General features: G+C 30.3%; 1 protein-coding gene across 2 annotated transcripts in view; it reads left to right on the top strand.

The window, feature by feature from the left end:
• SEMA3A (semaphorin 3A) overlaps positions 1–19,842 on the top strand; it is a 233,973-nt gene extending 214,131 nt beyond the window's left edge. For both annotated transcript variants that reach the window (XM_036230307.1, XM_036230306.1), the window contains exons 16-18: positions 2,430–2,497; positions 14,518–14,660; positions 16,005–19,842. In XM_036230307.1, coding sequence (XP_036086200.1) covers positions 2,430–2,497; positions 14,518–14,660; positions 16,005–16,460 — 667 coding nt within the window. In that variant the 3' untranslated portion in view covers positions 16,461–19,842. The remainder of the gene's footprint in view (positions 1–2,429; positions 2,498–14,517; positions 14,661–16,004) is intronic.
• The last annotated feature ends 5,470 nt before the right edge of the window (positions 19,843–25,312 follow it).

Genomic DNA, 25,312 nt, shown 5'->3' with positions numbered 1-25,312 from the left:
ACAGACATTTGATCATTTGATATAGTTTTATATTCAGGAGGTACAGTTATACTTGAGGGAATTCTTAGCACATCTTAAAAATTGTATACAAACTTTATTTACCTTTGCTTTAAAAAATAAAAACATTTTATTTATTTGACAAAATAGTTATTTCAACATATTCTCTATGGCTCACTTATGGGCTTCCTTTCTCTGTTATATTTACCAGTGTTCAGGAAACATGCAATGATAGATGAAAGTAATATACAGTATCTTGTTAATATAAACCTAAAGATTAACAGTGTACACATTAGCCTACTGAAACATAAAATAGAAAGCAACATCATCAAGCTACTACATTTTAGGAGCAATAAAATTTGCTTTTTTTTTTTAATTATAGCTAATATTTTACAAGAAGTTGTTAATGTTGATTTTTGCTGTTGTTGCTAATGAAGTGTGTTCTACGTTTGCTTTATCTCAAATGTTTGGGGAAAATATTATGAGGAATAAATAACCCTAATGGCTACCAAAATCTGTTGATTACACATTTTAGATAATATTGACTGCAGTGGAAAATAATTTACAATTTAAATCTATCATATAATCAGTCCATGTGGATTAAAACATGGTTGTCACATTAATAATATTAAATGTAAATATAATATTAGCTTATTTCATGTAACAAATATAATTTTCTTAAGGCTTTAACATTCAGGATTGAGATAACACATTTGTATAACTTTGATATAACTATCAATTTTGTTGGGAATTTAAAATAAAAAGTGTGGAATTAATGTGTTATTGATTAAAGAAACCACAGATAGTTTAATGGTTAAAATTTTATGGTTCTTAAAATCTTTTGGCACTATGGGGCTTAATGTTATTCGAAAATGTAGAATTCGTGTTTGAACTAAAAATGAGTTTTATTTCCTTTCCATGTGAAAGTGTATACAGTTGTCTAATTTAGTAATGATCCATTCTAATTTTGAGATAATTTTAATAAAAAAGAAATTTAGAAATCATAACTTCATCTATAATGTTAAAAACTGTATATTATTATATATTTGAAATGTGTTTATTGCTTACCTACAATCCAAGATTGTTAACACATTTTTGCTGTGCCTTGCAGATTTTACTTAACCCAGCTTTATTTGTCTCTGGAAAAGATGTTTAGAGGCCTCACATTTATGTATTCTTTGTGAGGGCTTTTTTCAAAGCTTAAATTGCAGTAAAAACGCCTTCTCAGATGCTTTGTGGTTCGTGTTTCACAAGTTCTCTTGTTGGCTCAATTTTGAAATGTGCAACATCTGTTGATAGTCTCACCAATTCTACAAATAGAAATCTATAAATACTTTGGAGTTCTAAATTTATGAATACAGTAACAAATTCCATGTTTGCAATTTTCAATGGCCTTTATGAGAGATCTTTTCAGGGATGATAACTAACTTTATGGCAAGATAATATCCATTAAAATAGATGCAGAAAACAGTTGGGCAAGTGTCCCCGTCTTTTCCAGTCTGTTACACATAGCCAATCTCCATTTTTACCCTCTTTCGCAAATATGCATCTAGTTTGCACCACAATGACTAGAGCCAACCTCCTTCCCCAGTCAATCAGTATCAAAGTGCAGAGAGGACACCTAGAATGGGCTGCAGCTAACATGACCTGAGCAGTAGAATGTAGGAGAAATTCATTTAGATTTTTATAGTAAATTTGGCTTTTCTTTTAGTGGTAAATTCATTGGCTTCTCCTTCACTTTCTTCTGACAAAAGGAGGCCTTGATCTCAATATTTGTTGCTTTTCTTCTTTATTCACTTTGAAGGTAAATCGGTTTGCAATCATAGCTATATGATCATTGATAAATTTTTATTTGAAAAAGGTTGATATAGCAACAAAAATGGAAAACTAAAAATTAATTTAAAAATAAATTCATATTCTTAATACTTTTAGATTTAACAAAAGTCTATTTCAGAAATCATGTATACGTGTAAAGAGAAAGAGAACATGTATGTGAATTTTAATATTCAAGCTTGCTCCTTCATTTGCAATCAGAATAAATATCTAATTCTGTTTATTGAAGAAATGGGTTGCCAGTCTATATTTTGTGCTTTTTCCTCAAAATTTAAGCTGCTAAAAATTTAGGAGTTTCTAGATGTTAGATTCTTATTGATTGACATCCAGTAGCAAAAAAGGCAAGAATTTTCTGTTATCAATACTTAGACTTTTAACACATTGCCAGTACAATTGTATACTATTTCCCATTTTGATTATATTGGAGATTGCTCTTATAGGCATAACGAGCTGCTTTTAAAAAATCTTTTATTCAGGTGTAGATGCGTCTCTTTCGATAAACTCTTAGATTTTTGATTTTTTATTCTTCTTAATTTTTATGACAAATTCCCAAGAGCGAATAGAGATACGATAATACGTTTTAAATGTAATTGTTTTAGACGAACAAGACGACAAGATATAAGAAATGGAGACCCACTAACTCACTGTTCAGACTTACAACATCATGGTAAGTTACAACATTTTTCATCTTTCAACGTACTAATGCTAGGATAAAATCCTAAGAAATAATGCATATTCACACACATATATGCAGGGCACGCACCTCTCCCAGAATACTTATAGAAATGTAAATAAAGAGAAAGAAAATCTGGGAGAAAGAAAATTCTAAAGAACGCAAAGCACTAAAGTATGTCTTATTATTACAAGTATGATCATTTCAAGATTTTAGACTCTTATGAAACTTAAAACTCAATTTTCTTACATTAACAAAAAGTTTAAGTACATGTTTTCATATGTAGTAGTAATACAAGAGTAGTAGGCAACAAAAATATTTATTTAAATATATCAAAGAAGAAAGTGTATTAAAATAAACCATGTGAAGTATTCATTAATATACTGATAATGTAAACCCTATGTATTGTTTTCGAGTATCCTAGTCAAGTAGAAGGTGATTCTGATGTTTTCACACTGATTTACTAATAGAATATTCTCTTGAACTGAGGATTTTAGACCAAATTTATTTTATGCCTCCTAAAAGATGTCAAGGCTAATTTAATGTCAGGTTGCTTATTTAATGCTGAAATACCAACCAATCTTTATTTAAAATGCACTAAAATTGTAATATATCTCACTCCCTCACTGTGACCCTTTACAAAAATAACAATGAAGCTGTGCTTCCCTCTGCTGGTGAAACATATCAATGGCATCTCTGCTAATGAATATAGTTGAAAATGGCTAAAATGTAAAATGCACACATGTTACATGTAATTGAACATAGTTATATTAACTTTTTGGTGCCTTTTACATTAATTCTAAAAGAAGGTCTGATATTTTTTATCAATTAACTTAGATTTCATTAACTCATTCTGTGTGCGGAATATTCATGTTTCATGCATCTTAGGAAAGAAAACACAGTACACAAATTGCACCCTAGTATGTGTTCCAAAACCTAGCTACCTTTCTGAAAGTCAGATCCTCTGTTGTGTATCCTATATGTGCTAGTGTGTGATTCATAAATCCTCACAGGGTTATTTGGAAGATACCCATACCAGGAAACAGGTAGCCATAAATTGAGCCTATATTTTGGATCCATTTTATTTGCAAAAAAATTTTTTGCTAAGTATTTTCCTATCTGTTATTGTTCTCATTATTAAAAAAAAAAAGATAGTACTAAACTGGAACAAGTGTTATGAATTTTTTATTTATATAGGTATAGTACATTTTTGACACACTGTTCTTAAATTTTTCAAATGACATAACTCAATTGGACAAAAAAACTCATTAGTCTTCTATTAATCTATTCCATGTAAATATTTTAAATTATGATCAGCACCATTTAAGCAATACAGTATTATGAAATATCGATTCATTGTATTAAAGAATCTATTTGCTTAGCTACTGAGAAGCTAATGATTATAATTGGAAGCAAAAGAAGCAAGGCAATGTAAGTAGAGCTCACTTTCAATCAGACTTTAATCTCTTTATTAAAATGGGCATTGTTATGTTGCTCATTCCTATATCTCTAGAGCTTCAACAAATGCAATATCATCAATATCATGATAATAAATACATGTAGATATTTGATAAATATTTGTTCAATAAATTTCAAGCTATAGCATAGAAACATTGCTTTTGTTTTTAGCGGAGATTTGAACTAAATAACATCTATTATTTACTGTGAAAATAATTTAAGTCATACATTTTATTATTAACACCATCATATTCAGAAACAAAAATCTCTTAAGAAATCTCAACCAATGAATTAACTAATAAACAATTATTATATACCAATATATGAAAGATACTGTGCTATGTTTTAAAGATGACTGGAGAATTTCATGTATAAATATATATTTATATTTTACTGATAACCAATTATTTGTATAATACAATATAATATTTATAATTTTAATACAATATTTTACTGATACATCTATTTGTTTAATAATCCAATCTCTTCAAAGACCCAGTTAGTATTTTTTCAAAATTATGTGTTTATAGGAATCATGAATGTGCATATACAAGGAAAAACTGATTAAAGGCATATATTTTTTTTTTAATGAGAGTGTAGATAAATTAATGCTGTTGACTGTTGAATTAATAGACATTAGAGAATTCTTCAAATTTTAAAGTTATTTTGATGAAATTGGGTTGAAAAGACTAAAAATTGGGAATATTTAAGAATTGCTTAGCTATACAAAGTAAAATGAACGTGAATCAATTTTTCTTGTGATTCTTCAATTACAATGCATTTGGTAGGGGGAAGGGGAATTGCTGTGGTTCATTATTAGTGGGCTGTGTGTGTGTGTGTGTGTATGCGTGTGTGTGTAAACAACTCTAAGTAGATGCTTGCGATATATGGGAAGAAATGGTAAAATCATCCGAGAAGCTCTGCAGCTATAATACATTCCTTTTTTCAAAGGTCTCTTTATTTCTGTCTGCTCATGCTGATGATTGACCAAAAATAACTATATATACACACCAAAGATTATAGTAAATTTCAAATATTTGGAAACTAAGTCATTCTCATATGGTCAAGCTGAAGCTTCCCACTAGAATCCGTGAATCATCTTGGAATAGGTGTTATCAATATTTAAACGTGAAATAGGCAAAAACTCAGAGGCCAGCAGTGTTATGTCATATATGTTGTCTTGTTAATGTCACATCTCACATTGAGTAAAACATATGTGCTTATATGGAAACATATAAAGATATGAGATGTTTTCACAGAAAGCTGCTAAGCAACTTGAAGCTAAATCAGTTCCAGCTGTAATGGTAAACATATTTTGTAACACTCTATATTTTACATATCCTGAGGTTTTAATAGAGAGACTATATAAAATAACTCAGAATTAAGTGGAAGAAATTTTACTCTCGATGAAACCTTTAACAATCACTCAGCGCTCTGCTCCCTCTCGTTAAAGAGAGCACTAATAGTGAGTTGGTCTAGGTGAAATATAGAAGAATCCAGCTCCCCTTTCCTTGATCCAGCACACTCTCCTTCGTCACTGGTGGCCATTCACCTAGGGAAGTTTTAATACCAAACCCTAAGGATATATGTGCTGGCAGATCTTCTTGTCTCCTGACTCATACCTCATACAGAATGCTAAAGAGAAATCTTGGGTTATTTTCAATATGCTCCCTTCCTTAAAATAACTGTTGTACAGAAAACTGGAGCTCGTCTGACTTTGCATTCAAGAGCGTGATTGACTGAGTCAATTTACCTTTAAACTACCTCCCATGCCTCCTTCTTTACTACAAAAGAAAGAGCCATGCTATGATCTACATGTCCAGAGAAGAAAAAGCCTCAACATGAATAATATTTTTTTAAAAATTAAAATCATCTTATATTTTTGAATCTTTGAAATATTTAATACTCTAACTTCTAGTTTAATATTATCTTTGAATTTTACTTTGTAATATTTCTCTGGGCTGTTCCACATACATTCATTTTCTTTCTTGCATCTCATAGTAAAATGTCCATAGAATTCAATCTTCTTAATTATCTCCACACTTAGCTCAATTTATGTCTTGGTTGGCATCAAAGTTATTTCATAATTTCATAAAATATCTTTGGCAATGTCATCCTAATGATCTTAAGAGCTGTAAATTTAGTACTTTGTAGCAATGCTAATCTGGTCTATGCCTTGGCTTCTTTTATACATGTAGAAAATCCAACTGTGAATCTGAGCATTTAGCTCAAGAAAATCCTCAAGATCTGATAGATGAGCATGACATCAGCCCTAAAAAAAAAAAAAAAAAAAACTTTACTTTTAATAAATTACCAAATTCTATCAAGTCTAAGATGTCACTGGATGTAAGATACACCATTATTTTATGTATTGCTAAGAAAGAAAAATTGCTCAAGATAGGCAATCTTATAAGATGGCTCCAGCATTGAGCCAAGGCACAATATGTTTCAGTATTAGCACAGAGGAGAAATAAATTCCCATGCAGAAAAAGGTAAAGAAATTTGCTTTTTTCAGCCATAATCGTGGGTAGTGGAAAAAGGGTAAAAACACTTCTTGAAATAGCACTCATGAAGGTTTACTTTCTGAATTCATACCAACAAACTCAAACAAAATTCTAATTTAAAAAGAGGTTTCAGTTTAGTAGGGTCTCATGTGTCTGGTAGAAGAACCATTTTTTTCTGAAAGAAAGTAACTTCAACTCAGATCAAGAGCAACTCTAAGACACATTCTGATATCGGAAATCTTAAATTATAAAGAAGTATGCATCTAGAATGAACTCACTATATCATTATCTTCCTTAACTTTTGTAAACCTTTTTTGAAACTATTTTGCTGGACACTATCATCACAATAACTATCTTCTGACAGTACCTAAGGCAAATAATTCAATTATTTATAGTATATGTATATAAAGTGCACGTACAGTTTTAATAAGAAGTTTCAAATATTTATGTCATCATTGTTCTTAATTAAAGTTTTTAAATATGTCATTAAAGATCACCCAAGTGTTTTTACACCTAAAATTTAAGCATTGTAAACAAAGTTTTTAAAGCATGCTACATTTTTTAAGTTCCAAGCTTATAAGGAAAGCATATTAAAATGCAAGATGGTATTTTTATTATTGTTTATGGAAATTTTCTGCATCCACAAATTGGTGTTTTCCATAATCTTCTATCATATCTGTTGGGAAAAAATAAACTTCAAAGTTTATGGTTTTTGTTTTTAACTGTAAAAGTTTCTATGATAATTTTACTTGTGCATATGGATTATGTGTGCTTTCTTGGTAAAGCATTTGCTATAAAATCATGAAAATAAGACATAACATACGTTCAATATAGAATAAATTAATGTTACAGTAGATATCTTCATATTAGTGTTGTTTTTTATGTAACTGAGTTTCAGAATGCTCCATATTAAGAAGCACTGTAGCTTTTGGCATTACAAGATATTAAGCACAGTATTAAATATAACTATTCAAATGGTCTCATAGTTAACTTCCTAATACCTCAATTTCATTTTCATATTTTAAATAATAAATCTCTAAAAGATAAGATACTAGTTACTCTCTCTGAAACAATAATTACTTATGAACAATAAAATTAAAATATCCTCATCATTTCTGTCTATTTATCCATCTACCTATCTATATACCAACAACAATATTTTAAATACAAACCCACAGGAATCTGTGTATTCAAGGAAGATTGCAAACTACTTTAATTATAAAATTCTAAATGCTTTACACTGGTTGATAAGTATTTCTATCACTGTGGATGGATCTTAATTTACAGCATATAGCAAAGTAGTTTAAAATGTAAATTTATTTTAGCAAGTTGATAAATGATAGGTTTAAGTTTTATTTAAGATTTTATTAATTAAATCTTTTCTGTACTTGATAAGTTGTTATATTAAGCACATAGACTTTAAAATATACATATACATGAATTTCTAGGTGCATTCATGCAAACTAGCATTCAACAAACATTTATAGAGAAATTAGTTGACATAAGAATCATACAAAACATTGGAGAAGCATTATACTAAACATTATCTTGACAAATAAACAGGATCCCTGTTATATAGCTTAGTACATATTATAGAATTTGTTTTAAGTACATTACAGTATATCAGATTAAATCAATTGTTAGGCATCTTAATAGGCAGACCCAAAGATATACATAAATGTTAATAATTAATTGGAACTTTTTGTCTTCAATTTTTTTTATTTTTAAATATTTGACATGTTTCCAAGAGTCATTGATTCATCTGTGAAATGCCTTTTCAGTTAATGCTACTGAAAGAGATCTGATGCATTCATTTGAAGCCAGGTTAGAGTCTTTTCTATCAATAAAGTACCTGTTGTATTTCTGGAGAAAATCATCTAGAATCCAGTAAGGAAAATCTGAGTAATGATGTTTATACTCAAGATATGTATATCTGCAGTTTCCTGTTACCAGAAATTGACGGGCAACACTTCCTTTCCTCCTTTGTTTGACCTTTACTGATGAATATTGTTAAGAAAAAAAATTTATACTGTAAAATATTAAAATTAAATGTGATAAAAGCAATTGGAATTAGATTTCTCTTTACGTAGTTCAGCAACTAAATATACTTACTAAATATTTAAAATAATTTAGCACCATCTGCCCCTCCTCCAAGTTAAATTTTACTTTTATATTCATTATTTGTGAAATTCGACCTTTTAATAACCTAAAGGAAAGGATATCAAAAGCGATAACAGAGATCAAATAGTTGAATACAAATGTGGTTCACTATCTCACCCCTCTGTCTTTTGTATGTGATATCAAATTTTCTAAGATTCTAACATTATTAACATTTCAATCTTGAGAGACATTTATGGGGTTAAAATGGAGATTGAAATAAATGGAAAGCTGAAACATGATGCCTTCTGTTTCTGCTATATTGGAAGAGAATCAAATACTAAATAAGGCCTTTAGCAACATGATATTTCTGGCCAAATGATGGATATCATGACTTTTTGTTGTTACAAAAGGAAGCAATTTATTTAACTTCTTTTTTCCTCCCATTTCTTCTGGTTTATTAGGCTCATTTCATTTCCATAAATTATCCCACTAAAAGAGGAAATGATTAATTGAAGATTGCTTCCTCAAAAACATTATTTCTAGTCATTAACTGCTGCTACATATTGTAATATAGTGTTATTCAAACACACTATGGTGCTTTTGAAGTAATTTTAATGTTTGTTGCTTCTCAATTATTTTGCTCTAACTATTCAATTCAACCCATGAGAATTCATTATGCCGATTTAACAACTATATCCTCTTGTCTACTAATAATTTTCATGACAAAAGTTTTTATTGAAAACAGTTGCTTTCTTCTAAGAGAGAAATGTATTTTAAAATGAATTAAGTTGAGATTACTTTCTGGAAATTTATAATATTACTCCTTAACACAGACATGCTTTGGAGGTGTAAGTGTCCCCAGAGATGTGAGAATGTATTTATATGATTTATCCAATCTCTTTCTCTTCTTATTATCCCATATTTGGAATTTTTGCATTTGGAGTATACTTGATTAGCCATCATCTTCTCCTACCATATCTCAAAATCAACTGTTGTAACATTCTAAAACTTGACAAATTTAGAAGATTTGAAAGTTTTCATTTAACAGTGGTTTAATGATGTATTCTGTCAAAATCAGGGTATAAACCTTATGCTCTTTTCAATTGATCAAATTTTAAATAAAATTATGATAACTGTTTTGAGGATGTCAAAGTTACATGAGATTCAGCTTTTGAATGCAGAGTAAATACTTATGCCATTCACCAAATATCAGCTAAGGGTTTATGACTGTCTTGTGCCAGGATTATACAATGCAAAGTATAGGGGAAAATAACCAGATTAGTACATAATTATAACAAATAAGGCTACATGTTCTCTAAAGATACATGCAAAAAAGAGATTTTTAGGAGGCATAGAGTGCTTTCTTTGATGGTGGTGGGAGAGCAGGGTTAATGTTGGGAAGGTATTCAATTTGTTTTAGTTCAAATTCTCAATAAAAGATTTTAACTTTTGAGTTACCAGTTGAAACTGTCATTAAGAAGAGCAATAACAATATCACCTTGCATATCTATGACTATTTCTTTGTAGATATATTTTTAAGAATAATAAAAAAGATATTAAAAAAGATTTTAAAATTTTGTATTAGTAATTGTTAAGTGACTAATATATTAATATATTTCAAACAATATGCAATTATTTGATTAAAAAAGATAAAATAAAGATATCAATAATATAATACAGCCAAAGCAAGTTTGCTGACAGAGAACAAAACCAGGCATGAAGGAAGAACAGATTTACCAAGAAGTCATAGGAATAAGATATTAAATTTTGTAACAGGTTTTTTTTTTCACCAATATAGAGGAGAAAATATTATCAATGGATGAGTCACAAAGTTCATTAAAAAAATAAATCAATTGTTCAAGAAAATCTCAACAATGTCTAAAAACTAACACCAAAAAGAAAAAAAAAATTTTTTTCAAAACTTAATATGGAGAAACAGTACAATGCAACGAATACCATACTCAGTAATATTGGAACAGAAACACAGTAAGCAAACCTGTGGTGTATTGCTTTTGTTCCCTCAACATAAGTGAGAAGGACCTCACACAACACAATTCAATAAAATCCATTATATGATGGGATTAACACAGTGCGTTACATATAAAATGCTCTCAGATCAACTTGTTTAATCCAGAGGGAGATTATAGATTATACTTACCCTGAACATGCAAGATTTCATATCCTTCAGGAAATCTTTAATGAACAATGTTTTCTCAGTTGAACTTTTGATGTATACTGAGTAATTATGTGTTCAAAAGTATATACTTTGAAAAATACTTATGGCATAACTATATTATGCTGCCATTTCTTTATAGAGCTCTTTGCTTTAATAAACAGTCAATACAATAGTAAGTTTGCATCCTAAGAAAATATTGAAAATCTAGTAAGTTTAGAAGACAAAAATCAAAATATTTTTCTTATTCATAATTTTTTTTTTTTTGAGAGAGAGAGTAAGACAGAGAGATAGAGATAAAGAGAGATTGAGAAGCAAGAAGAAAGGAGGGAGGGCCTAAAGGAGAGGAATACATTGGTATTGGACCTCTAATGTTTCTACTCAGAATTTACTCAAGCAGAGGGGAAGAAGGGTTAGGAAGAGGAATAAATATTTATTACGTGGCTTTTAATTATTCTTTTTAAAATACTTACCAGGGATCTGTTTATATAGTTAGGTATGGGAAAATGTTTACAGGTTGTTACTTCTAAGTGCCCCAATATATAATTGTTTGGTTGAAGCCACTTTAAATGAAAATTCTGGTTCTAAATCAAAAGTTACTAATGATAGACACATTCTGCTGCAGAAGAATTAAAACAACCATATTCAGTGTAAATTTAGTTTTTGCGATTATTGCTGATGGCAGGACCCAACAAAACATAAAATAGGAGAATCTCAAACCAAAGAAAGACACTGGTACCTTTGCATACTGATTATTCTTGAAGTTAATGAGACAGGACTTTGGCTCACTGCTTACTAACTAGAAGATTTTTCTTGTGCTTTTTATTTGGACAAAGGAGACATAGAAAGGGCCAAATTAGAGGAGAATAAATCCTTAAGATATCGGGAAGAGTCATTATCAAGGCAAACTAACTAACAGCACCACGCCAATGTACCACATATACCAGTTGTGATTCTTACCTCATTCAGAATATCATAATGTTCTTGAAGAAGTCTGTGACCTTTTATTATATTAAAGTAGAAACAACTTGGTGTAAGTCCTTGATTAAATCAAACACAATATTAGATTCTACTATAGATAAGTAGCAGATAAAATGAAATATTTTAAAATTAAAGAACATGTTTATTAAGAGAATTTCAGTATGTGTGTGCGCGTGTGTGTGCACATTAGGAAACATTTGCTGTCACCAAGGAAAATCTCAAGGAGAAACTGAAAGCCAAGCAGGCTTCCCAGGGCTGTAAGGAAGGGTGACAGAAAGCTCTCTGAGGACCAGATGGTATGATGACATTAACAGGGAAGAAGACAATTTAGTGATTTTTTTAAAATGTAACCAATTGATTATATATTAATAATCAACTCTCTTGTTTCTTATTATACAAGTTACATTATTATTCTTAGATATGTGGAAACTAGCACACTAAATTATTTAAACAGGGTTCTGTGTTTGACAACAATAACTTATTTACACCTTGTATTTTTATAGATATAATGTAGATTAGGTGAGAAACAAATCAGTTGTTGTCATAAATTTCTACAGAAATGCGAAGCATGGCTGGTAAACTAAAAAATATTAGTGGATGACTATGTTGTTTGTTTCTAAATTCAATGGATTTTTTCTATGTATCTTATAACCCATTACTATTAAGAGACTGAATGATAGTGTCTTCCTAAAAGTAAAATGATTTTTTACTTGATTTGAGTTAGGACATTTAACATGAGATTCACCCTCTTAAAATATTTTAAGTGTACAATAGTTTCATTGTTTGTAATAATGAAATTTTGTACAGCAGGTATCAAAATCTTATTCACCTTACATAATGGAAACTATATACCCATTAATTAGGAATTCCACATTTTCCTTTTCCCACAGCCCTAGGCAACCACCATTCTATTCTTAGCTTCCAGAAATCTGATTATTTTTAGATACCTCATATAAGTCAGATCATACAGTATTTGTTCTTCTGTGACTGGCCTATTTTACTTAGCATGTCCTCCAAGTCCATCCATGCTGTTGCTTATTGCAGATTTCCTTCTTTTTTAAAGGCTGAATAATATTCCTACTAAAAGGATTTATAAATCAAAAGAGTTTAAACTGCACAACAATTAGCAGGAAAAAAAATGTTTTCAGTGTAAACTGTATTGACCTCTGTGACAAGGCATTCTCATTGTTCAAGGTAGCTCCTGAGTCACAGGAGACTTTTCAGCTCCTGTCGGGGATAGAGATTCACTTTATTTCTATTCAGGGAAGCAGATCTCTTGTAGACTAACTAGCAGAACAACATGTGCCATATCTATTTAACCAAAGATACACTAATTTCAGAGGATAAAGAAAAATATTGCCCTGTTCAATGTAGATCTTGAAAAAGATATATATATATCCAATATGCAAAAAAGTGACTTTGAATTAGTTAAATATTGTTTCTTATATTTTGGTCACTTCCTATTTTTTTTCCTATTTCTAGGAGATTGATCTTTTAAATCAATAGAGGAAAAGGCACTGAACCATGGAGATAGCAAATGGAGGCAGAAGGTGGATTGTAAAAAGGGTGAGACTAGGAGATGATGGACGCAGGCCATGTTCAGAATTTGAATTGAAGCAAGATTTTGGAAAGTTTTAAACCTAGTGAGAGCAAATCATATTGCCTATGACAGACAAAAGTACTCAGTTGATTATAATGACAGTAAAACTGTCAAAGTGATGTCAAAAAAGGGGAAAAACTTGTTTAAATTAAAAATCTAGCTAAGTTTGAAGTAGAGAGCAAAAATTTTCATCTGCCTTCACTGTCACTCTCTCTATGCATATGAAAATATATTTATTATTTTCTAAATTAATTTAATGAGTTCCAGATTGTACAGGATGTCATAACGGAAATAGGATTATACAAGATAATAAGGGGTTGCTTTTTTTTCTTTTTTTTTTTTTTTTGATAAATGAGTTTTACCTAGACTCCCTATGTTGTACTTTTGATCTTAACTGTGTTTCATTTACCACGTTGAAGGAGGTTGCGTAAAGGGTAAAATAATAGAAACTTAATCAGGAAACAGGTTTCCTTATTGCTGCATTTTATTATATACTCTTGCCATATCCTTTAGCTTAATTCTTGAAAATCTTAAAAGATGTCTCATTTTAAAATAAGGACAAATTGAAACTACATTGCATTATAACTGCATCTTTCTTCTGTGGCATCTCAAACATTTCACACCAGTTGATCTTCTGAACAAACTTGGGAATTATTTAAGAGTTATTGTCAGGGAGTATAAACTTCCCAAACTTTACTTTTTGTAAAATACTAGATAAACATTGGTTTGTGAATGCAATTTTACAAATGAAAAACAAATACAAAAAGGCAAAATTTTGTTTCTTTCCCAAAAGCCCAGTCAAATAATTTTCATGCTAAAGAATAGTATAATATGAACCAGCCCAATTAGTCAGAACACAGAGTTTTACAGTGAAAATAATTTCATGGAAAGTATTATCATAGCATATAAAGATATATAATATTACTGTACACATGACTGATTTTGTTAATGTAATGCTATTTTCTGATACACAAATATCTGCATGTGCTTTGTATAACCCCTACCAAAATAATTAGTCTATTTTGATAAGCACTTGGGTTCTGAAACTTTTCATTCTCGAAATTTCTGCCATCAATTAATATGGAAAAGACTTCCAACATAGCAGCAAATTTATCTCCAGAATTTCCAAACAAATACTTAGGCAAGTTGAATTTATTTTTCTAATATTTTCTTGTTTCATTTCCTCATCACCTGACAGATAATCACCATGGCCACAGCCTCGAAGAAAGAATTATCTATGGAGTAGAAAATAGTAGCACATTCCTGGAATGCAGTCCAAAATCACAGCGAGCTCTGGTCTATTGGCAATTCCAGAGGCGAAATGAAGAGAGAAAAGAAGAGGTATAGAAATGAATTTGACTGGATTATTTCTAATATATCCTAAGTGAGCCCAGCATGGTTGACTTGAGGAGAAGGAAAGAACTATGAATCTTTATCCTTTTCTTAACCCAATAATCACTCATTCATTAAACAAGTGTTTATTGAAGCCTGATTATATGACAGGCTTATTTTAGGAGCTGGAGAAACAAAGGTAAGCTGGAAGACTTTTGTCCCAGAAACCCTTTGGGGATATATTTTAGTCTTTTTTCTTTCTGTGTTATCTACAAGGCAATTATGTTATCTATATTTGTGTTAAAAAAAAAAAATCAAATCCTCATACTACTTTAAACTTTTGTTCAATTAATTCTGCTGCAAAAACATGTATTTCTTTTTCCATTCACTTTCAAATGGGGAGGCAGAGGTTTGGGGAAGGAAGTAGTAGATTTAGGATGAAGGATCTAAGGTCCCAGTATGAATTCTGATATGAACTGTGCATGTAGCATCAGATAGATCTTCCCCCTAAACAAATATATTTATTCCTCTGTAAATTAAAAACAAACAAACAAACAAACAAACAAACAAAACCTGTACAGAGAATTTCTCAGTGTGTACTCTGAGCTTCAATGCTTTTTAAAGCATTAAATAAGGGTAACCAGACTATGTGGGTGATTTGTAAACATATTACACGCAGACAATTTTACAAACTTAATCTGAATATAAAGGTAAGAATCCTCCCATTATCTTTTTTGACATGTGAAGCAGTCTTTAAATAATAATCATATCACACAAATGTCAGGGTTGATTTTATACTTTACTAGTTTAAACTTTCAGGATCTCTGTTGTAAACTATTCAAAATATAAGTGAGGTAAGATATATTCAAAAGCATATCTTCATTTTTTATGTCACATATAAGACATAAGAAATTGAATAAATAATTAAGTTTGTAACCCCTGATTTTTGTATTTTTTCCCAAATCTAAGTTAATCCTGATGCTGCATTGTCTTCTAGTATCATGGTTTTGTATTTCCAATGCCAATATTTAATGTTAACTTCCTCAAATATTTATATGCCTTGTTTCAAACATATAAATAAATATATCTTTGTACTTTTCTCCCGCTATCTTGAAAATTTTAAATTATTATAATGAGAAATTTAATTAAAACAGTAGACAACCAATATTTTGCAATGCATCTTAAAAACAATTGACAGAAATTTATAACTCTTTTTTTTTCTGATGGGAAAATGTTCTCATAACTCTAAGCTAGAAATTTTATGAACTGTTAAAATGTGTGTCAACACAGAATTTCCGAACTTATGTTTTTTTAAATATGTATGTATTTTACTGCCTTTTGCTTCTTTGCTAGATTAGAGTGGATGATCATATCATCAGGACAGAACAAGGCCTTCTACTGCGTAGCCTTCAGCGGAAGAATTCAGGCAATTACCTGTGTCATGCCGTAGAGCACGGCTTCATGCAAACTCTTCTTAAAGTGACCCTGGAAGTCATCGACACAGAACATTTGGAAGAACTTCTTCATAAAGATGATGATGGAGATGGCTCTAAGACCAAAGAAATGTCTAATAGTATGACCCCCAGCCAGAAGGTCTGGTACAGAGACTTCATGCAGCTCATCAACCACCCTAACCTGAACACAATGGATGAGTTCTGTGAACAAGTTTGGAAAAGGGACCGAAAACAACGTCGGCAAAGGCCAGGACATACCCAAGGGAACAGTAACAAATGGAAGCACTTACAGGAAAATAAGAAAGGTAGAAATAGGAGGACCCACGAATTTGAGAGGGCACCCAGGAGTGTCTGAGCTGCATTACCTCTACAAACTTCAAACAAGTAGAAACTTGCCTAAGACAATAACTGGAAAAAATGCAATATACATGAACTTTTTTCATGGCATTATGTGGATGTTTACAATGGTGGGAAATGCAACTGAGTTCCACCAATTATAAATTAAGTCCATGAGTAACTTTCCTAACAGGCTTTCTTCCTAACACCAACATGTAATAGCGGTCAGGTGAACGCAGATGTTCACTTTTAGCAGACTTAATATTTCCTATGGGATTTCATTGTACAGGTTTCACTTTCTTCTTTGCCTGAGAAATAAAAATGTCATTTTCCATATTGCCATCTAAAGAAGAAAAATTGCATCAGCAAAGCCATTTTATTGAACTAAAACTTAAAAAAAAAAAAAACCTGCATGGATTTACTAAGCTGATGAATATTCCAAAACATAGTTGGATTTGAGGATATTTTTTGTCTACCAGCACTCGTGTTTATACGTACTGGAGGAGTAAAATGATACTGAATGAAATGGTCTGTGGAAATATAGAAAACATAAACCATCCATCATCCAGAAGAAAAAATGGAATACACTGATCTACTACTGATGTCTTCTTTCAGCTTTGATCTAAAGATGTATTTTATTAAAACTATAATTTAAATGTACCATGACAAATATGCAGTAAAATTTAGCTCTTTTCTAAGCTAGAGTAGGTTTTTGTCTTACAATTACTGTGCTATATAGTTTTTGTTTTCAAAATTCCAATTGCGTGCTGCTTTTTTTTCAACATTTTGTTTTTAGTTCTGCAAGAGGGATAGCTGATACTGTTTTAGAAACACATATACATCATTAACAGTTAATTCCTAAAACTAAGATGTAAATTATGCTTTATTTCTCTGAGTACTTTGAACAAATAACACCTCTCCTTCTTTAAATATTATCTAAATTAATTTTAACCTGTATAATGTTCTTTAACAAAACATAGCATTTAGCCAGCAAAAAAAGGAAGAAACAAATCCATTTGTTAAATTCACTTCGTTGTACCTAATGGATCAATGAGGAGAAAAGGAACTGCATATTTCATAATATTAATAAGCATGATCTTAATATAATTTTAATAGAAAATATCTTGTAATTCTGTCCTGAGTCCCGGTATGATATTTGAGACATAAAAATTCTTTCTCATGATTCCACTGGGAATTACATCTGTGCTAATTTTTTTGAAAAAAATATCAGTAATATTCATAACATCTTGAAAGCAAATTTCTCAACTGTTTACATCCGTATTAGCTGCCTCTCATTTCACATTGATTAAGACAATTATCTGTCTAAAGAACATGAATTCTTTTCATATTAATGGGAGTGAATTTTATACAAACTATTTTCTAGGACACAACCCATACCTAGAACATGTAAAGCTATTTGTCTCCTGCAATAACTTGTAAAATAAGATAAAAGATTATTAACTAAGGTCTTGCCTGCTTCATTGTCTTAAAATGATTCCTTGAGAATCATTGACTTCAAGATGTAAAAAACTGTCAGCATTACAACAGTTTCTTTTGTATTACACTCACCTTGCCAGGAATCCTTCCCCAGGTCCTTGATCACATACAAAAATGCAAAAGAAACCTTCTATTGCTGATAAAAGCAGCATTAAAATTCTGACTCTGTCTTGGAATTCTAATTAATGCAGCATTACTTTCTCACCTCAGACTAGTTAACTTAAAAAATTCCCTATGAACTGAAATATTTCACAGATGGAAGCTCATGTTAGTTTTAATTATTACTTTGAATAAACTGTTTGTTGACATTTGTTTCAAATGAAAGCCTAAAAATATTCTACATTCAACTTTAGGCTCCATTGATTAATACAGTATTACCTTTAGAAGTACATTCTCAAATGCTTGCTGAATTTTAAATTATTTGGACACACTCATGTTGAGGAAAAGAAGTTTGAAATTCAATCAAAGAACAAAAAGTATTCCAAAATTAGGCTATTGTTTTATTTTTATTGAGTATCTTAACTGTACTAAAATTTGATGTTGCATTTCATTGTAAATTAGCAACTAAAACAAATTTATTTGCAATAACAGAAGTATTTTATTTCTTATGAGTCTTGAAAAGTAAAGGATTTGAAGGGATAGATATTGTATAATAACTTCAAGATGTCTTTCCAATATCCGAATGCATTCACTTTAGCATTATGAAATACCCATAGAAAGAAAGTCTAGACTTCAATTAAAAAAAAAACAAAACAAAAACTAACAAACCTATGGCATGTCTTTATAAACTATCAGGTCTAAGTTTTCAAAGAAAATTATAGATATAATTTCCAAGTAAATAACACTTATTATAGTCATAATCTTCTGCCAATATATATTGAGAGGGGATAGGTTGCACGAAAAATAATGTCCCATTTTATTTAATTTTAAGAGACTTTGGCATATGCATGTATCATCAGAGTTGAAACTATGTTAAGAGACTCATGTGACCTTAAACAAATCATGACAGCAAACTTAAGGTAGGAAAAAGGTACATCACGGCTGAGAAATTATGACCCAGTTAAAATCAAATGTAAAATGTAGATGCATGTAAATGCACACTTAATGCTACTTTTTATGTATTATTTAGTGATTTTCAATGGTATGTGTTTAATATTTTTGCTACTTACAAATTAGGCAAAAGAGATGTAAATAATTTTGAAAAAGAAGAAAACAGTGTAAAATGCAACTTTTTATAGGTACTCCATTCAGCGTGTTCAACATCATCCTAAAATGCCAGATTTTCCCACACAAGTAACAAGATGTTTATGTACTATTTAAGGACAGAAGGTGTGTGCCCATTCAATAAGCATGTTTTTGCCAGGTAGTAAATATGTTCCATATCTGTATTTATCATTGCATTTCAGATGGGAACTAGAAAACTGGAGAGAAAAATGTAATGAAACTGCTGCTGTAAATTATTTCTTTTAGCATGTATTCAGTTGCTAAATACACATTTTTTCAAAATATCTGAATTCAGATGTCTTTACTGTTCCCTCTAGCATATAGTGTCAAGGTATATAAGTTTAGAAAATGTTGAGAACCAGTCAGATTGCTACATAATAAGCTAGCAGATTTCTTCACTGTCATCTGTAAACTGGTTCTATATTTATGGTAATGATGTGAATTCTTATCCTCTTTAAATTAAACATTATTTTTATGTTACATCTAAAAAGGAAATATGGGGATGAAATTCTATAATGTGTCGTCATAATCAATTTGGTTTCATTCAGGATCTACAGAAATTACCAATCATTGTTATTGAAATCATCTATCCTGAAGGTCATAAGCAAGCATTAATGTGTAGTGAATAGTATAACATTTTAAAATCTGTTATTCATTTTTTAAATTAGCTTTAATTTTAATAGAAATCTATCAAGTTCCATGGCTTCAAAAACACATTTAAATCATCTATTGAGTTGTAAGCTTTTAAATATAAATTGGCCTGATGCCAAAGATATCCATGCTTTTTTATTTTAATTTTGTAACAATTATTTAAAGGTAATGTTAATGTTTACAAAATACATGTTTCAAGAAGAAAACATTATTTTTTCAAAGTCTCCAAAATTCTATTAGTTTATTTGATTTGTAACAATTTTCTTACACTAGTTAATTAAAGAAACATATGTTATTAAGTTACTATATTAAGAGGATCTATAAATGGAAAAGAGAATGAAGCCACGGAAATGGTGCTTCCTACAGTACAGCCAATTTCATAGTCAACCTGACCAAAGAACAGAACTTGCTTTTCATTTCAAACATACAAATATACACAAGTAGGGGCAGAGGTAGCAAACTGAACCAAACCGAACAAAAAATGTTGAATATAAAGAAATTTGGCTTCTAGACACTTTACCCCTTCGAACCAGATTTCTACCTGTTTGATCAAATTCCACTGACAGAGCTTGTCTACCTATGTGCTAGGCACTAGGTGATGAGGATACTAAGATGAGTGGGATATAACCCCTGTCCTTAAGGAGCTCACAACAAAATAAGGAAACAACAATATAACTTATAATCATTTTAGCCGTTAAGCCTTTCCTGACCTTCCTATCCTTAGTTTAAGCTAGGCACCTTCTCTGCACTAAATTTGTGTCTGATATATATATATATTTTATTGACACACATCACAAAGTGTAAGTTTTTGTTTGTTTGTTTGTTTGTTTCCATCACTATCTTCTTTTCTAATCTGTGAGCTCCTTGAGGGCAGGGTTTATATCTAATTCGTCTCCACCTCCAGTGTCTGCCATGATGCCTGGCTCAGGGAAAGAGCTCAGGAACTAATTTGGGGAAAGAACCAGATTATGATTTTGTAAGCTCCAAATGCAAGCTCACAATAAAGTACTATGAGATCAAAGAAGAGAGAGAAATTACTTTGGTGAGAGATCACGAAAAACTTCAGAAAAGAAGTGACATGCAAGCTATAAATTGAAATACAAAACAGATTTGCCCAGATGAAGTAAAAGAAGAGAGATCTGGGTAGAAGAAATGAGATTGGAGGAGAGGTGTGAAAAATGCTTTTATTCTGGCAACAAGCATTCCAAATGGATAGAGCATGGAGTTCATAAAAGTAAAATACTCCATTACTATGAGTCAAAATGTTTCGCTCGTTTTTTTCTGAATGTTAGTTTATTACCTTCTATTTGTACCCTGCATTCTCATCACTGGTACATGGTGTCGTTCACTTTGCTTCCTTCCACCCCCTACCCACTCTGCTCTCCCTCCTACCTTCCCCCTTAATGTTGGTCTCTTTTATCTTGACTCAGCTGAAGACATAATACTGGACAGTGTTCCTACAAACATCTTTAAACTAATTTTTATGCCATATCTCCTTTCTAGGTCAATTGAACATGCTTTAGCTAGAATTCAGAATTCCACAGATGAATAGCTGGAAGATAACAGCTTCATCAGGTTGATGTCTTTATGCTCTAATGCAGTCCAACAAACAGTTTCTCATATTTCACCTTCCTTCAGCGTTACCTCACTCATTTAGTATTAGACTGCTCAGCATTAGATTCCCATATTGCCTTACTAATTAGCAAGGTAACTCACAAACAAGACTTCACCAAAGACAGCATTAAAATATGAAGGTTATATTTGTTCAATGGGTAACATAGATGGAGTGTTTCATGGCTAAACAATGATGCAAATAAAGTTAGTACATACAGTTGAAGAGCATAGACTCCTTTTTTACACACAAACTAAAAACAAACAAAAAACTTAAAATGAGGAATCCTAACTACATCTTGAATTTGTCAGCTCAATATCACCATTATATTAAATTGTAAAGTTTTTTCCTCATATAGAAAAAGAATGTATTTTATTTCTCTTAATCTAAACATTATACTTGTAGACATATTACTTATGTAGTATCTAAAAAAAAATTTTTCATAAATGGGTCTAAGTCATCACAATTTGAGTAATTTTGAAGTCTCAATTTTCAGTCTTTCTTTGTAAATCTCACTTTAAAGCATTAGACCACAAGTAAATACATTTTTAAAAATTCATGTCATTTGTGTAGCCTAGTTTTGATTTTTTAATGTTTTGATTTTTCTTTTCTTTTTTTTTTTTTGATAACTAATTTCAAGCCAGCTTAAACTTTTTTAGATAATGTTCTGTGTCTAAAATAAAACAACTTTTCCACTTTACACAAATTTTCAGGGGGTTTGTACCTTTGAATTTCAAAAAAAAGAATGACAGTTTAATCCTAAAATATTTTATGTAATGTTTTAAATTGTTGATATATGTTAGCAACTTAATATAGGTCTTAATACATTATTTAATAAATTCTACTTGAATTTAAAAACTAGATAAAAATAGCATATCTATGTTTCAAATTTGCATTGTTGGCATCTACCAGTTTCAGAAACATTACTCATTTTCTTCTTTGCATTACTTTTGACCTTAATAGTAAGTTTGTTGAAATTAATTATATTTTATTTAGTTTGGGAAGCCGATTAAATTATTACCTTATGTAAAAGTATACTATCAAAGAGCATATGGAATTCTTACATTTATGAAACATATTCACTCAGAAAAGTTTGAGTAAATATGCATCCCAAAATTATTATATTTTGACCAAAACAATAATCTAGTCATTGACTTGAAAAACATGCTGCTATTAAGTTTTCTTCTTTCTTAAGCCCTCTAGAAGTTAAAAAACGAATAACAAATACCCTAGATCTCAAAATCCTTAATCTTTCAAAAAGAAATATATCTTGTTATCCTTAACAGAGACTGAAATATAATCTGCAATTGTTCCTCTGTCATTAGATAGTATTTATTAAAATTATGTAATATCAGGTAGCTATATTTATTATTGGTAAGTAATATTTTTGATCTTGTTTAAAGGAAATGTTTATACATTTTTATAAAGTTATCTGATTGATATCAGTACATATTAAACCTAAGAATAAAAACTTTATTATATATTGTATTTTATTATATTATAATTTAATACTATAATATTAAATAAAATCAATATAAGCAGAAGTATAGAAGCATTAATGAAGCCTTACTAAAGGTACTGCTTGGTGATAGTAATATTACATTTTTTACATCACCTTATAATATTTAAGCTATTTTTATGATCTCATTTTATCTTCCTTATATGAAGTAGGGAAATTTTATTATTCTAACTTTGTAGAAGAGAAAAGAAATAAGTGGCTTGTCTAGGTCTAACATTTATCAACTTTCAAGTATCACATTAAAATCTTGTTATTTGAGCCAATTATAAAAGAATCTTATCACCATGTTGCATCATATAGTAAAAGTAAGTAACCACTACAATAAGCATTATTTTAGTTTAGATCATCTAAAAACAATATACATTTTAGGAAACAATTTATTGATTTGAGCACTTGATAACATATTAATTAATATGGACTTTTTATAAACCAATGAAATGGTCAAGTGTTCAATTATAAAACATGTGATGTCTATAATTCACTGCCTCTAACAACAAAAAAGAAATATTACTGGTTTCTCTATGCATCTTTCTTAAACAGTTGAAATGAGGTCAAAAAAGGAGACTACTTTAAAAGAGGGGTCTCCAACCATCAGGCCATGGACCAGAACTGGTCCGTGGTCTGTTGTTAGGAACCGGGCTGCACAAGAGGAGGTGAGTTGTGGGCAAACAAGGGAAGGTTCATCTGCATTTGTAGCCTCTCTCCAGCACTAACATCACCACCTCAGCTCCAACTCATATCATCAGGCATTATATTCTCATAGGAGCACCAGTCCCTGGTGCCGAAAGGTTGAAGATTGCTGCTTTAAAGGATACAAAATTAAGTTTCTCCACTATTTGCTTATGTGACCATAACAAAAATAAATACTTTGGGAATATATATATATATATATATATATATATATATATCTGTAAAGTCTGCTTTTATATTCAAAAATAATTTTGTTGTAAAATACCTCAATTTTTTAAATAATTTGAAAATAATCTTTTTATGAAGCAAACTTCATAATTATAAGTGTTTTGATAAATTGCGGCTAGATCGACTTTATAAATACTTTTAATTGAACTGCTACTTTCTAGTATATATTAATTGCCAATACTTTGTCAATAAGGGTCAGAAGAAATTTTATATAGATTCTTATCCTTCAAGATAAGTAATTGTAATCATCCCATGTGTATATATTCAACTCAAATATATATAATTTTAAAAATAAATTATGTATTTTCTTGGTGCATATATCTAGATGATTTAAGTTTAAAAGATCAAATTAAAGAAGCATAATAGAAAATTTCAAAAATTCTAAATTATAACAATTAAAAGTTTTTTTCTTCAGTCATATCATTCATCCGAGCATTTTCCTACATCTGTTTTTCCATAAAAATTCTCAAAAAAAATTCTGAGACACCCAATTAAAGATAAAGAACTTACATGCTGACCTTTATCCTCTCATAAAACCCCCATTAAATTAAGATACCAACATATTTATTTTGATTTCTAACAAGGTAAATTTTCTATTATTAGTTTCAAGTATACAGTACATTGGTTAGACATCTACATCAATTTTGAAACAATCCCCCTGATTAGCTTTTCTCTCCTCTGGCTCTACACCTAGTCATTACTTTACTGCTGACTGGATTCCCTATGCCATGCTCCCCATCCCCATGACCATCTATCTACTACTTATTGGTACTTCTTTAATTCTTCACCACTTTCTCCCAGCTACCCCAGACCTTCCTCCCCTCAGGCCATCACCAGATTGTCCTCTTTATTTGTGAGTCCTAACTAGGTTAACTTTAATTTCTAATTTTTAGGGCTACTATCTGTCATCATCACTTCAAAGGATGTATTCTAAAGGTGAGTTAGCCTGTTGTAATCACTTATTTGTGTGTATGTGTGTGTGTACATATTTTTTTCCATATAGTTTTAAAAGTTATCATTTTTAAGCTTGAAAAGAAGACACATCTCTATACATTATCTCATAAACTATCTTCCAGAAAAAAATAAATCTTTCATATAAGCTCAAATAAACTATATTATGTTAAGTGTTCTTTTATATATAAAAAATCTTGAGATGTAATATAAATAATTGCAAGTGCTGATGAAAAACTTTTAAACATATAATTAAGTTGAAAACACATATAGTATAGAAGAAATTATATTTCTTATAAGATAAAGTCACAGAAAGAAAATGTAAAACATGAAAAAGAACACTAGTATAATTCACACCTAGAAAGATAATTTATGCTATATCACTCCCTTTAAATACTAGAGATGAAAAGAGACATGATACCACAAAACCCTGCCAACCTAAGGATAAACATAAGAAATAAACCATATGTGTTGTGGGAGGCAAATCCACAAAGAAACT

Source organism: Rousettus aegyptiacus, unplaced genomic scaffold, assembly GCF_014176215.1.
Source record: "Rousettus aegyptiacus isolate mRouAeg1 unplaced genomic scaffold, mRouAeg1.p scaffold_m13_p_13, whole genome shotgun sequence".
Taxonomy (NCBI): domain Eukaryota; kingdom Metazoa; phylum Chordata; class Mammalia; order Chiroptera; family Pteropodidae; genus Rousettus; species Rousettus aegyptiacus.
Note: the sequence above shows the minus strand (reverse complement) of the source record. Positions and strands in the feature narration are given on the sequence as shown.